The sequence below is a fragment of the Aspergillus campestris genome (assembly GCF_002847485.1).
Source record: "Aspergillus campestris IBT 28561 chromosome Unknown P168scaffold_5, whole genome shotgun sequence".
Classification (NCBI taxonomy): domain Eukaryota; kingdom Fungi; phylum Ascomycota; class Eurotiomycetes; order Eurotiales; family Aspergillaceae; genus Aspergillus; species Aspergillus campestris.
This window is the reverse complement of record NW_020194340.1, coordinates 1,652,630-1,667,411: the sequence shown is the minus strand read 5'-3', so window position 1 is coordinate 1,667,411 and position 14,782 is coordinate 1,652,630. Positions and strand designations below refer to the sequence as shown.

The window sequence follows — 14,782 nt, the reverse complement described above, 5'->3', positions numbered from 1 at the left end:
GTCCCGTGTTGACTATAATGTCGACAGGACAAGAAAAGTTTCCTTATTCTTATTCTTACCTGTTCTTTATCTTCTACTGTTGTCTTGTCTCTATTACTATTGATGTATTCAATTGTTTCACTTCACTTCTTTATCGCCTATTCTGTGATGACTACCTGGTGAGCGTCACAGTATGGATTTCGTTAATGTTATCCTTATGGATGGTATGGTTAATGGTCGGTTCTGATGTCTCCTACTATATTATACTATGGTGGGATTGACTCGTGGCCACGATGAGATTGTTTTTATAGTTTGTTTATTAAATTGATTGTCGAATTGCTTTATATACTTTATTACTTTGCTTTACTTGACTTTCGTTCACTTCGCCGTAGTTGTAGTTGTATTTGTAGTTATGTATTTGTATGTGTATGTGTGTAGATAGTAATTCATGCTGAAGTTCACACATGCATGAGTAGTAAGTGGTATGTATGTCTTGCTGCCTGCATCCACTAGACCCTCCTTTCTTTCTTTCTAAAGAATAAACATCAAGAACCTACAACCCACCCATAACCAACATAGATATTATACATAACCACTATAAAAGCCTCAGGGGAAAAAAAAGAAAGGAGTAGTTTAATCTTCACCAAAACCCCCAACACAAGCTCAGACTTGCCTTTACAGTCTTCACCGTCCAAATTAAAAACCCCCTCTGAACCTGCCCTCTGCCTCATCACCAACCCATCAACTGCTTTCAACCAACCGCGCAAATCTCACGACCAACCCGTGCGCGAGACCCACCCTTTCTCTTCCCATTCCTCGGGTCCTCTCCCGCTCTTGGCCATCACCTGCACATGGCAAACAATCAAACAAACAGCCAAATAAGATGACGACTCATGCCGGAGACTCAGACACGTGGAGTGGGATACAGGACAGGCGAGCGAGTAGGTAAGGAGCCATCCTTGTCTTCCTTCCCGCTTCTTTTCTTCCTCCTTCTTCAGCCTTGGCCTCGCCTCCCGCTTCGATGGACGATGCAGGGAGGAGAAGGGTGCAAGGTTGGAGAGTGGGGAGAGAAGAAGGTGGGTGGGTGAAGACAAGGCGGTTGCTTGCTTACTTGCTTGGTTGCTTGCTTGTAACCCGCGTGAATGAGCGTTTCTTATCCGTTGGATAGAAAGGCTGGTTGTCTTGGCTGTTTGGGTTGGATTGTATGTATGGCCGGTGGTGGGTGGAGTAGGAGAGGTGCGAGGAGTGGGGGAGTTGGGGTGGTGGCGGAGGATGAGAGAGGAGAGGAGGTGGAGAGGGAGGGAGGTGTGCGATGGAGGGGGGTGGATTCAGAAGTATCTGATCTGGTTTTGTCATCATCGCGAGTGGAGTGGAGGTTTGGGTTGAGATGGGTTTATGTATGTATGGTATGGGATGTGATGTGTGGAGATGTACTGTTGTGTAGACAGTGGGGTAGTAAGAATTGTAAGGATGGATATTGTCTTTTTTTCTTTTTCGATCAATCCAGTGAATCCGTCCCTTTCACTCTACCTTTTTCCATCTTGGCTGTACGAGCCCCGAACTGGATAGCTCGTTTCTTCTCTCGTGCCACTTGCGGCATACCCAGTCGCTGGGCTACCAGACGAAGAGCCCGCTTTTCACAATCGAGGGCAGTGGACGTGTCCGTCTCCGTATTAGGCATTCCGAATCCGCATTTCTCCCACACGGGGAGTTGCACGACCCACGAGACGAACTCTTCGTCCAAAAACGGAAACCTCGCCTCGCGACCCCAGTGTGCGATGACGCGATTATCGCGGCCGAGGTTGCGTTTGCCGAGGCGACTCACATCGAGGTCGATCTCCTCGACGAGGCCTTCGAACCCGCTTCGTGAGAACGCCACGCCGTGTCTTCCGTACCCTGCGAACAGTTCGTCCGCCCCGAGTCCGGATAGGAGAACCCGCGCGGGTGACGTATATGGTACTGGGGTTGTGTCCGCGTGATCGAGAACGGTGCCTTGTCCACGTGAGGCGAAGTATAGGGCGCACGAGATCGACAAGTCCATTTCGGTGTTGTGGGGCCTCATCAGCCGTTTCACCGTCTCACGGTGTGCGACTGTCTCCGCGTAGGGTACGTCAATGGCCACGAATCGCCATTGCCGGTCTGGGCAGACCTTTTGCAACTCTGCAAGGGCGGAGCGTCCGGTCATCCGGTCTGGGCAGTTTTCGTACACGGAGCCTGGTGCCGGCGCTTTCCCTTTCGCTGCTGCTACTGCGGCTGCGGCGACACGAGGATTCTCGAATGCGACGTTCAACAGATCGATTGCTTCATTGCTTGGAAGGATCTCGTGGCATAGTCTGGCCAGCAATGTGCAGTCGAGGCCGCCGGAAAACAGGACTGCGATCTTCGCGTTGTCCTCTGGTTTCATTGTAGGTGGCTCTCGGACATTCTCCACCCGTAATGAGAGCGCTTGAAGGAGCTTCTGCTCGAGGGTTGTGATGCAGACAGAGTCTGTGGTTAATGGAGGCGGGGGCCCTTCCGGGATTGTCTTGTTCATTGGAGGGATTGGGTTTCTCTAGTTGACCGTTAATATGGGCCACACGTACAAGGAAAGGAAAGAAAAAGAAAAAGAATAACATACGAGCAGGCCGGTCGAAGCAGAACCCCATGGAAGAATCTGTATGCTGTCAATGTTAAAACATACGCCGCTGTCGTTCAACCCAGGCGTATCCAGGACAGTACGCGTAAAGTCAATCATATACACTCCATCCGACCCCACTTCCTCGAAATGGGCGGTAGAACTGCTATCACAGATACTGCATATTTTAAGATTTCCATCATCATCCACACCTTGAAGCAAAGAACGTCTTCCTAGACAATCTCTGCTGAAGAAGACCCTTGAGTTTACTGCATCATAGAACACGAAGGCAAATGGTCCAGAGACACTACTTATCACGTCCCGGAGTCGACAGACCGCATCTTGCGAATCAGTCTGTCCTGGACGAGGCTGTACTGCCTCCAGAAAGAGCTTGAAGATAAGCTCAGTGTCGTTACCCTGGATGGGATTCCCTGCTATTTTCCAAGCGTCTCCATTCCAGCAGAGAACAGACTGCGTCGCAGCATCCACTAACGGTTGAGACACCACATGGTCGCCTCTCATAGACAACACTGTGGAAACAAAAGTCAGATGCACAGCCACTGATTCATTTGTGCTAGATTTGGCATCTTGTGTGACTTGATGGACTTGGAAGCTGTCCGGTCCTCGGTTCCGTAATAAGCTGCAGGTCTCCTGGTTGGGCAATACAGGTTCGGATGCGCCGAGGGAGAAGAAAATGCCACACATAGCCGTTGAACGTTGTGGCAGTTTCTCCTCCGAAGAAGAACGAGTGTTGGAGTAAATAAGAAGAAAGTGCTGAGGTAACGAAGATATCGAGGCCGGTCCGGGGGAAGGATGATCCGTCGGACTGCGGGACCCGGACTCGGCGTCGTCGTCTCCAATGATCCCCATAGTTTCCACGGTTTGAGGTTATCTACTCGCAGCTAGAGCTCTGATCTCTACGTTTTTCACCACCGATTTCACTACCTCTATTGCGACAGGAGAGTTCTGTCTCACGTCGAGATCTCAATACAGAGAAATACTCTGTCGCTCCGAATATCGCGCAATTCCGACCCCCGCCTGTTGTCGCCGTGCATAGCCTCACCATGCTCCATGCTCCCCTCTGAATTTCGCCGACTCCTGTGACCCTTTTATAATATTTGACGCTCCTGTGGGTAGCATATGTCTGCCTCAGGACTTCCAGATCCCCATTCTCCCAGCGGACAAGGGGACATACAGCAACAGATCCCCCGCGATGAGGGGAATCAGTCGGAGGTGCAAGTGACACCAGCATCAGACGTGAAATCCCCGGCGGACAATCAGGATGCGCTACAAACCGAGACAAAGATGGAGTCTCCAAGCGAATCGCGCGATGCCGTCGCAGAATCCTCGTCTCCCGCCTCGGCACCACCTGCCCCCGAACCAACAAAGCAGGAATCGCTACCGGGACGCATGAAAGGACTGTCAATCTCGACCGGTACAACAGATCCGGTTTCACCTTCCGTCTCCGAAGCTCCTCCTCCGCCACCAGAAAAAGACGAGGCCTATCTCAACCCGAACTCGCAGCCCGCAATGCCCCCGCAATCCCCGACCAAACCTTCCTCCGAGTGGACCGAGAAAGAATTACCCGATGTTCCCGGGAAAGGCAATGATGAGAAGGGTGCCAAGAAAGCGGAGAGTGGCCAGGACGATGATTCGCAACCTGAAATACAGCACATCATGGAGCAGTTCCGGGACTCTTTACATGGCGATGGCCAGGAGCAGATCATGTCGCCCCGGTTAGAACTGGCGGAGCAGTTTCTCAGTGGCGCTACACACTTTCCTCCCCGTCATTCAAGCTTGGATCAGCACAAGTCATCTGCCGAGAGCGCCCAGAGCTCCGATGCTGCTCAAGCAGCGTCATATTTGCCCGAGAAGCAGCGCCCGTCGATATCAAAGAACTTACCCAAGTCTCCTCCTGCCGATGAGGTGTCGACGCGGCGGTCTTCCACGTCCACGGTTCCCCCGCTGCCAGAACCTGAACCCGACCAACCGTTCGATTTTCATCGATTTCTCGAGCAACTGCGGCATCGCACGGCTGATCCGGTGGCCAAATTCCTACGCTCTTTCCTTCACGAGTTCGGGAAACGGCCGTGGATGGTCCACGAGCAAGTTAAGATCATCAGTGACTTTCTGACGTTTATCACCAACAAGATGGCTCTCTGTGAAGTCTGGCGCCATACTTCTGACAGCGAGTTTGACAATGCCAAGGAGGGCATGGAGAAACTCGTAATGAATAGATTGTATTCCCAGACCTTCTCGCCGGCGATACCAGGTCCGCCAGCAATTCCCAGAAGCGCTAGTAGGAGTAAGCGAAGAGAGATGGAAAGGCTCCATGGCCCGTGGAGACGGGGTCAGCACCAGGAAGACATCGAACGAGATGATGTGCTGGCTCAAAAGATGCGAATATACAGCTGGGTCAAGGAGGAGCATCTGGACATTCTGCCAGTGAGAGCCAGCGGGCATCGATTCTTGAATCTCGCTCAACAAGGTCAGTACCTTTGTCAGTTTGCACATCAGCTCTAACGATGACGCAGAGCTTTTGAAAATCAACGGCTACCGGGCCCCTCGCGATAAGGTCATTTGTATCTTAAATTGCTGCAAGGTCATTTTCGGTGAGTGGAAGGAAGTGCTGGAGGTCAAACTGGCTGGTCGCTGACTTTATCAGGTTTGTTGAGAAACACAAAGAAGGGCGATACATCGGCCGATTCTTTTATACCCTTATTAATTTACGTGGTTCTCAAGGCGAACCCAAATCACCTTGTCTCTAATATACAATACATCCTTCGATTCCGCAACCAGGACAAACTGACAGGGGAGGCTGGCTATTACCTATCGTCGCTGGTGAGTGCCACGTGAAACTATTGTTAGAGATCACCACTGACCGTATGCTTCAAGTCTGGCGCTATCTCCTTCATCGAGGGGCTTGACCGCACGAGTCTCACGGTGGACGATGAGGAGTTTGAGCGAAATGTCGAAGCCGCGGTCTCCGCCATCGCCGAACAAAACCGCGAGTCTGAATCCCTGGAGCGCAAACCGAGCAGCCGCTCAGCCGAGACTTCCCAAACCCCCTCACGAGCTTCGACTGAGGCCCCTCGGGGCCGAAGAGGGGCCCCGCAGTCCAGCGAGGAGGACAACGCACCAGTTGCGGGCCTCCTACGCACTATCCAAAAGCCCTTGACCACCATCGGGAAGATCTTCTCCGACGAACCAGAATCTCCAGAGGAACGGCCAACGCAGCCTGTAGCACCTGCCCAGTCTGGAGCAGCACGCCTTAATCCCAACGTGTATCAGCCCCCGCGCAATAGTGGTGAAGAATCTCGGGGTGGAAATGCAGCCCAAGCACGGAATATCGACGCCCAAGATACTGCAGCCCGCCAAGCTAGCGCTGAGGATGCAGAGGCACGGAGGATCCAGCGAGCCGAGCACATTAATGTGGTGGAGACCTTGTCGAACATGTTCCCCAACCTTGACCGTGACGTCATCGACGACGTTGTGAAGATGAAAGAGGGAAGGTATGTATTCGGTTATCATCCCACGTGAAGACACAGACTGATCTGATTTAGGGTTGGTTTGGCGGTGGACGCATGTCTTGCTCTCAGTGCCGAGTAGGGTCGCTTTCAGTTGACGAGATCCTCTGTAGCTCGAACGGACGTGCCTGCAGTAGCGCGGCTATTTGCGCATGTTTTAGGGATCGATATACGGTTATAAGTATCTATCGATGGAGGCATTGCATGATAGTGTCAATATTAGTAGTGTACAGGGTTATAGTAGTGTGTGTAATAATTAAATTGAGCAAGGGCGTTGACATGATGAGTATGTATATATTCGGACTTCGGCGAGATTGCCAACTTATCTATTCCAGAGTATTTACTGCAAAGTGTGCCCTTAACATGACCAGAGCCACACAGTCTCTCCCAATGATAGTATCAACCAGAAAGCGTCCCGACTAGGCAAAAGGTGGACGCCTCAGTGATCTGAACCAGACCACCGCCATCCCATCCAGGCACCAAGGCAGAAAGTCCAATCAAGAATCCACCCAAACATCCAACCAATCATAGCCCCTCGCCAACTCTCGCTTGCCACTAGCGCCATCGGTAAGCCCCACCCACACCTATATAAGCTTGAACCGCCCGCCACCCTTTTCAACTTTTTCTTCTTTCTTTTCTTCATACTTACCTTGTTTGGGTGGCTGCGATCAAGAAGGCGGTCCACCACAGTCTGGTCCCTGCATTGCACAGCGCGGCGGAACAGTCTGTTCAACGGCCTTCGGGTCATTGACAGGCGTATTCTTTGGCACCTTTCCACTTGTGGAATACTTTTATCTTTTCATCGGTCTTTGGGCTATATGCTTGAAGGTGAAGAAGAGATCCACTGTAGAGTAGGCGTAATCTTAGTAGTAAATATAGAGTCTTGTAAGCGGCCACTGCGAACATGCCCTTTAGCTCGAAACATGGAACCGGCGTCGCTGCCTAGCAGAGACCCACACCATAGCAGTCACCTTGTAGCTATTCCTCGATGACGTGTTACCATGTCGCCACAGTCACCAGCTATATAAACAAGCAGTATCCGCAGACTCCTATAGCATAGCCACGACAAATTGAAACCTACAAATCAATCCCATCATACATCAGTGTCTGTCTACATTCCATCCAAACCACCTCCACCAAAATGCCCGTCCCAGTCTACAACCCCCAAACCGAAACCATCGACACGGAGTCGCGCCCCGGCGCGCCCACCTCCCAAACCCACCCTCAGAGCGGCAACAGCGGCGACAGCGCCCGCAGTGGCCAGGCAAACCACCCGTCGATGAGCAAGGAGGAAGCGGATCGATTGTATGAGGAGCGGATGGAGGATGAATACGCGAAGCGTGAGGGAGGTGCCTAAATATACCGACCTGGGAATCCAGCAGGCGCCTGCGATGGAGGTTGAGATCTATGTGACGAGTTGATGAGTTACGGACGTGGATGGATATTTGTATTATAGTACTAGGGACATGAATATGTTTTAGATTCGATTCATATAAATGTAAATGTGTATACTTTGCAGGTTCTCGTTAGTATTATCGTCTACGTAGTCACCGAGTAAGGAGAGTTGACGCCAGCAGCTCAACGTCAGCCAACTAACTCGACGAAAGGAACTGCGTTGGGACCGCCAAAAAATAAAAAGAAAAAGAGGTCCATCCCCGACTCGAACCTCTACCCTCCACCAAACGCCTTTCTCCCCAAAAGCACCGCACCTCAAATATGCTTTCAAGAGTTCAAAAAAAAACTGGTAGCTTCTCTTTGATTGAGCGTGTCATCCTTAGTGCAGGGGCCATGCTAATCTTCTCTGTATCGTTTCAAATTGACCAAATGCCCGAAGGCAATAAGTAAGACCTTACAGTGAACTATATAGGAGGATTGGATGTTGTTGGGGTCTGTCATTGGTCGGGCGGGAGTTGCTATTATTGGTTGGTAAGCGATGGGTGCCTCAGGTTTTGGAACATCAAAAATGGCGGGGCGGGGCGGGGATAGTATCAGTGTGGGTGAATGGGGTTGACGCGCTGCCCGGGTTGATTGGATGGCAGTCTTGATGATGTGGTTTGTATTATCGAGGTTTGGATGATGATTGGTGTGGTTGGTTTGTGTCACCGATGCTTTTGGTGTTGGTGCTCGCATTGGGGGACTGTATGGCCATGATGCCCAAGAGGGGTCTTCGTCACGGTGGGCAAAACACCGAGCCTGTGCTGTTAGCAGAATGCAAGCAAGCCTCACGGGGCGCTGCAAAGATGGCGTGGGTGACACAGTGAAAAGGGGTCAATTGAGCACAAGAAATCATGCTAGACCAGAATAATGGCAAGCTGAGTCCTCGATTCAGACCAAGGACGGAGTGAAGTGAAAGGAAGTCGAAGGGCGACTAGTTAGTGGCGCCTCGTATTGGAATTAGGGCAAGATGGGAGGTGCTCCACTTGGATGAACCGATCCTAGATCCATGGGGTACAAGTCCTGTTGGTCTTCAGTAGATCTATTATACATGAATTCGGTAACTGTAGTATAATGTATGCGGTTTTACAAGTATATTAGGAGCGCTATCTGAATATATTTTCCGTTACATGCTCTCTATGTCGGAACCGATGGAAGTGACTTGGTGTGGATCAACTATCTCAAACCCTAATACTAGTCTACTCCATGCTATCAATAAGACATCGACTCAGTTGAACAACCAAAACCATATTTTTGTAATACGGGCCCCTGGGTCCAAAAGCCAACACTATTCCATTCTTGGACCCTGTTTTTCATTGATCTGCGGACAAGCCATAGATCACGAACATCTAGGACAGTTCTCTGGACCCTGACGCAGGATGGCATAGACTGAGTACCAATACGAAGGTTACTTTCATGAGTATTAGTATCATTGTGATGAATAAAAAGTCCTCTTAATCTCATTACCAAATGCAAGAGTTGAGCATGTTATTTAAGCCGGCTATTGCCTCCCTGATACGGACAGGGTGACTGGTCGTTCCTTCCTTTTCCATTTACATTCATTCTCATACGAAAGACAAATCTCTCGAATCTGACCAACCTCCACTCCTTACCGTCTTTCATCTACTACCATCTATCATCTACTGCCCTGATCTCCCGTTCGCTATCCTATCCGCCCACCATGCAGTACAAGTCTCTTTGCTTCCTTCTCTCGGTCGTGGCTTCGGCCGTTGCTGAGCCGAAGCTCGAGAAGAGAGGTTCGGGAGATGACGCATACTCGGCGGCAATGGCAAGCCTGTAAGAACCCAACCAGCAATCAGAACTTTCTGTCCAAGAGTTACTGACATTCCCCAGCGAATCCAACACAGACCTTGCCAAGATGGCAACCGCAACTGAGTTCGAAATGCCCACCGATATGCCCACCGAAATGCCGGGGGATTTCAAGATGCCGCCCAGCTCGATCATCTCCGTGCTCATGACTGCCGTCCCTCCCTCCTTCTACTCTCAGATGGGAGACCCAGATGCTCGCTCGTCGGTCTTTAACGACATCCATGACGGCCACTATCCGGACTGGTACAACGAGCTGCCTAACAGCGTCAAGACCTACATCTCCACGGCTTATCAGACTGATGCCCTCAGTAAGCCCACTGGTGGTTTCACCACTACTGGTTCTTCTTCTTCCGAGACGGGCCCCAGCTCGAGCTCCAAGGAGGATTCTAGCTCTGGGTCCAGCACGGGCTCGGATTCCAAGTCTTCATCGCCTTCTGCCACCTCTGAGAGTATCGCCGCGCCTACTGGAGCTCTGGCCGCTGGCCTGGCTGGCGTAGCTGGTGTTCTGGGCCTGGCTATTGTGCTCTGATCGGAGATTGAATGTGCTTTTGAACAGCCTTCGAATGGAATTTGGAGAAATCGTACTTCACAATCTGTGTGTTAGTAGTACTAATTTGATATTTACCTGATCCTAATTGTTGACGTGAATGAGAACTATACTGCAGTATTAAGACTTGCTCCTGAAGAAAGTGCGTAATCCACCATTAGGATATCAGTGACAGTCCACTAATGGCTGTCACTGTCCCTAAAACTAAATAGTATACTTCGAACCCGACATCTTTGAGAACCCTATTGAAACACATCGTGTTGTGCTAGTCCTCCAAAGGAAATAGTTGATGTCTCGAATACACATCTGCTGATCCGTTCGAGAACTTAGTACCTATACAGTCGGTGGAACACCGGCACTCAAGCCGATGGCATGATCTCGGTTTGCATCAACCATTAGCTCGTACAGAAGAGCGTTGTGCAGTCGAATGATTACAGACAGACTGCTAGTATTTGTTGAACCACCATAATGCAGTGTTACCTGAATTGTATAATGGATTTTGAAAGCGACCAGCTGTAGCTGATTGCGTGGAACCAACTTGATGATCGTTTGTTCCTCTTCAAGATTCTATTATGGATATTCTGACAAGTATTCAATTAATGAATCTTTTCTCTTCTAGTACGCAATATATCAGATCTATCATCAAGACGGCCAGTTCAAGACCGGCCCTCGGACGGAGTTAGGGCTACCCCCCTCGGACATTCCCATCAGCTCCGCGGACATCGCCACACTTATCAGACCTCCTCCGGCCCAAACATCGATAGACAATTTCATCCGCGGACATAACTCATACAAGAGAATCCCCCGAAGCAATCATAAAGGACAAAGCACTGATTACATGCAACCCACAAGAAAATCGTTACGCGCAGCCCGCATCTTGACCAGTCACGGCCCTCGTAATGGTAAGCATCTCCAACAGCGCACCAATCACGCGTTGACGTTCTCAAACCTGGGAGGTGCCTGCGCGCGGATCGTCCAGCGCTGACCATTATTTAATCTGTAATTGGAGGAGTTGGTGTGGGGAGGTTGAGACCTGCAAGGTTTTTCTCTAATTTTTATTACGAGGGAGGGACGGTATGTTTGTGTGTATGGAGGGGTAGTGATATAAAAGAACGGTCCTGGCGAGGGGAGAGCGAAACATATCAAGATAAAGCTGATCGAGTGTAGATGTACGAATGATTGATATCTAATTCAATTCTTGAAGAGACGACAGTTGATCATCGCGTTCTCGATAACAGTCTACTTGTCTCGATAAGATCAGATCAGCACTCTGCTTGAAGATCTACTACCCCGGAAACTGACCACGCCCGGTACTGACGTCAGACGGCGACACAGTCTTCCTTTCTAGGTCGATTCTTTGACCTGTATTTCTTTCTTTTCGAGATTTATTTATTCGACTTCTTCCTTTTCCCTACCTTCTTTCCTCTCGTCTATCTGGTGCAGACATATCCACCCACCATGGTCCTCGTCCTACTCAAACAAAAGCTCTTCCCAAACGCTCGAAGCAACTCGAGCCAAAGTGCCGGTTCGTTCTCCGCCACCCACTCATGGGCCAACTTTATATATGTATATGTATACTAATAAGCCCAGCCAAAGCCCTCCTGTCCGAGCCACCAGCCCACGACGACCTCCCCGAGCTCGAAGCCCAGCGCTCGTATCGCACCTTTCGCGACGACGATGGGCATACCTCCGATGCCGAAACGGCCAGTAGTCGCAGTTCGCGATCGAGGATCAACCCGCGCATTGTCTCCGATGCGATTCTGGGCTTGTCGGACGGATTGACGGTGCCGTTTGCACTGAGCGCGGGTCTCTCCGCGCTGGGCGACACCAAGGTCGTCGTGTTGGGTGGATTGGCCGAGTTGGCTGCGGGGCGATCTCTATGGGGTTGGGGGGGTATGTTGGGGCGAAAAGCGAACTGTAAGACCATCCATCATTCATAGACCCAATCCCCTCTCCAAAATAGACAATACAAGATACTAATGCGAAGTGCAGCGAATCCTACAACGCCACCGTCCGCGACACCCAATCCCTCATCGAGACCTCCCCCTCCGAAACAGCCACCATAATCCACGACATATTCGCCACGCACGGCATAACAGACGACATAATCGAGCAGATCATCACCTCACTGCGCGCATCACCCGAGAGGCACCTCGACTTCCTCCTCGACTTCCACCACAAGGAAGCGCGGCCGGACTGCAACCAGGCGTGGATGTCGGCGATTACGCTCGCCGTGGGGTACTTTGTGGGCGGGTTCATCCCGCTGATTCCGTACTTTGTTGCCGATGCGGTGATCGTGGCGCTGTATTGGAGTATTGCGGTGATGGGGGTTACGCTGTTGGCGTTTGGGTACGTTAAGACTGGGGTGGTGAGGGGGTGGACGGGGGTTGATAATGTTGTTGCTGCTGTTAAGGGTGGGGTGCAGATGTGTTTTGTGGGTGGTGTTGCGGCTGGGGCGGCGATTGGGTTGGTTAGGGTTATCAATGGGGGAGGTGCTTGACTGTTGGGCTTTCATCAATACTGTATATGATGGTGTTTGGGTTTTGTATGCATATGAAAAATATAGATAGCGATGGCGTTATGGGTATGGTTGGGTTATTGTGTATATCTCGATTAAGAGAATCATCTGTTTGTTAATCGGTATCATAATTTAGTAGTAGATACTAGATAGTCATGGCAGTTATCTACAATCCAATAGTCCGGTCCGTGTTATCGGTGCCTGCTTTGGCAGGCTACGAAAAGGCACGGGACCTGGGAGTATAACCCTACTTCTGCCGAGTTTATAGTACGGCGAGGCCATCAGATTGAATTTCCAGGACCTACGAGATGGGTCCTCCTGAACCTGGTGCCATATTCTCTAGACTGTCCTCCAGAATAGGACTGTATTAAGGGCTCTAGACGCTAATCCCAATGCATAAACGGTCTATCGTAATGATGCTCATATTGCTTTGTATTTAACTCAAGTAGATTCATCTTCATCATCCTCGGAATTGTCCGAGCCACCCATGTCGTCATCTTGCTCTTCATCGAAACCCTCAAAGACCATGAACTGCTCGTTCTTGGCATCCGTTTCATCGGGGATGATGTTTCCGTCCTGGACCTCGCAGTCCTTGAGTACGGACTCCCGCCCAATCTTGCTGTATCGCCCGATGATACACCCAGTCAGCACGCAACGCTCGCCGACAATGGCGTTGTCAAAGACAACGCATCGCGTCAGTCGAGCGCCGCTGCAGATCTTCGCGTTCGTGCCAATACAAGACTCCTTGATGACGCATCGTTCCTCAACGGTCACGTTGGATGCCAGGAGGCAGTCCGCCTTGGTGACCATGCTGCGCTGGGCGACGCCTTCGGGATAGGCGACTTTTTGGTTGTGGGCGAAGGGGGAGGCAGCTACCCGGCCGGCCTCTTCGATGGATTCGAGCTTAGCTAGACGGAGCGAAGTCGACAATAGGACAGCGGGGCTGTCGACTCGCCGGACTAGCGAAGATCCTTTCTCCATGTGTGCTAGAATGGGTGGAACTTCCACCGACGGCGAAGGACCGCGGGGATCTATGACAGTTGGTGCTGCGGTGGTGCTCATGGCCCGGAGATCAATCTCCTCCTCCAGCGAGTTCCCGTCATTGCTTCTGTTCTCGTCGACGCTCTCATTCCGCCCGCCCAAGACATGGGTTATGCCGAGCTTGTCGCCGAGCCCCCGCTGCCACTTCGCCTTAGCCCAGTATCCGACGAGATCTTCACTGACGGATTCGAGCCTTTCTTGATGGCGCGCGAGATCCTTCACCCAGTAGGGGAAGATGTAGAGGTGCGCATCGCGATAGCTCGTGAGCATCTTCACCGAAGAGTGCTTCTCCACCAACGTATGGCGGACAAGGAAGCCCTTGTCCTCTTCCATTTGCTCCTTCACAGTGCCCATCGGCATCGACATGACCAGCTTGGACAGATTATACCGCGACGTTGCGGGTGTTTCGTCTTGCGCGAGTGGCGTGATCGCCGTGAAGTCTGTGACCTCACCCTTGACGCTGTCTTCCAAGCCCCGGGTTTCATAGTACACGGCCAGTCCGCCTCGGGCGCCTCCTTGCCCGCCGCCTAGACCGTGGGCATTGCGATCTTCTTGAATCACAGAACTCCCCGGCGTGGTCGACACCATCCATGCCTCTAGTAGCGACGTACCCGGGATCTCGCAAACAAGGTCGCATGGTAGAAGGAGGAAATCGGTCTTGATGCACGCCTGCACCTCAGGCAAGCGGAGGAGCTCAGCAGTCCCCGTTGTCATTTCCGCATCCTTGGGGGCCAGGACCGTCGGCGAGGGCGAGGGAAGCGATGTAAGGTAGGGATTTTGTTGTAAAGCGGCTTGGAGGGGAGCGACAGAGGAGGGAGGGGTAATCAAGGTGATATCTAAAACCATTAGTTTCACTCAAGCATTGAGTCAGTTCTTGACGCTAACCAACCTGTAATTCCTGACCTCTTGCAGAAATCCAGAGGGTAGAAGAGCATCGGCCGATTGGCGATCGGGATGAGGCATTTTGGGTACTCTTCCGGGTTGGATGTGAAGGTGTTCAAGGAGACACCTGGACCGCAGAGGATCAGGGCCTGGCACCCGGTTGCAACGACGGGAATCGCGTGCGGCATGATCAAGTCGAGTGCGATAAACACTATGGTGGGGTCGGAAGAGTTGTCGATATGACCTCAGAAATGTAGCAGAGAATAATGAAGGCCCGCAACTGGCGCTGAGTCATTGGCCGCAGGGCTTTCGGGAGACAAACAGTGCAAACATGTACCTGATGGAATGGATCTTATAACTGATGAATTATACATATAAACCATCTATAATATTTATGCTACAAGTTTCTC

General features: G+C 51.2%; 6 protein-coding genes across 6 annotated transcripts; 4 read left to right on the top strand and 2 right to left on the bottom strand.

Annotated features, from left to right (window-relative positions):
- Positions 1-1,477: 1,477 nt before the first annotated feature.
- P168DRAFT_235649 (asparagine synthetase domain-containing protein) lies at positions 1,478-3,298 on the bottom strand (the record flags this gene model as incomplete). Its single annotated transcript, XM_024833482.1, has 2 exons — positions 1,478-2,530; positions 2,597-3,298. 2 exons carry the CDS (start codon positions 3,296-3,298, stop codon positions 1,478-1,480), a joined length of 1,755 nt encoding a protein of 584 aa, XP_024693780.1.
- A 600-nt stretch (positions 3,299-3,898) lies between these two features.
- P168DRAFT_234483 (guanine nucleotide exchange factor VPS9) lies at positions 3,899-6,202 on the top strand (the record flags this gene model as incomplete). Its single annotated transcript, XM_024833420.1, has 5 exons — positions 3,899-5,081; positions 5,128-5,205; positions 5,259-5,434; positions 5,489-6,105; positions 6,157-6,202. 5 exons carry the CDS (start codon positions 3,899-3,901, stop codon positions 6,200-6,202), a joined length of 2,100 nt encoding a protein of 699 aa, XP_024693779.1.
- Positions 6,203-6,781: 579 nt separating this feature from the next.
- Positions 6,782-7,556, top strand: P168DRAFT_289981 (uncharacterized protein). The gene has a single exon (XM_024837118.1). It carries the CDS (start codon positions 7,262-7,264, stop codon positions 7,475-7,477), a length of 216 nt encoding a protein of 71 aa, XP_024693778.1. The 5' UTR covers positions 6,782-7,261; the 3' UTR covers positions 7,478-7,556.
- A 1,504-nt stretch (positions 7,557-9,060) lies between these two features.
- On the top strand, positions 9,061-10,047 carry P168DRAFT_304229 (uncharacterized protein). Its single transcript, XM_024838828.1, has 2 exons — positions 9,061-9,351; positions 9,409-10,047. The coding sequence occupies exons 1-2, from the start codon at positions 9,236-9,238 to the stop codon at positions 9,911-9,913; spliced, it is 621 nt and encodes a 206-aa protein (XP_024693777.1). The 5' UTR covers positions 9,061-9,235; the 3' UTR covers positions 9,914-10,047.
- Positions 10,048-11,389: 1,342 nt separating this feature from the next.
- Positions 11,390-12,431, top strand: P168DRAFT_296835 (VIT1/CCC1 transporter family protein; the record flags this gene model as incomplete). The annotated part of the gene is made up of 3 exons (XM_024838139.1): positions 11,390-11,456; positions 11,522-11,848; positions 11,905-12,431. The coding sequence occupies 3 exons, from the start codon at positions 11,390-11,392 to the stop codon at positions 12,429-12,431; spliced, it is 921 nt and encodes a 306-aa protein (XP_024693776.1).
- Positions 12,432-12,847: 416 nt separating this feature from the next.
- On the bottom strand, positions 12,848-14,609 carry P168DRAFT_252373 (translation initiation factor eIF2B subunit gamma). Its single transcript, XM_024834321.1, has 2 exons — positions 14,380-14,609; positions 12,848-14,326 (listed from the first exon to the last, which is right to left on the bottom strand). Exons 1-2 carry the CDS (start codon positions 14,558-14,560, stop codon positions 12,891-12,893), a joined length of 1,617 nt encoding a protein of 538 aa, XP_024693775.1. The 5' UTR covers positions 14,561-14,609; the 3' UTR covers positions 12,848-12,890.
- Positions 14,610-14,782: the final 173 nt, after the last annotated feature.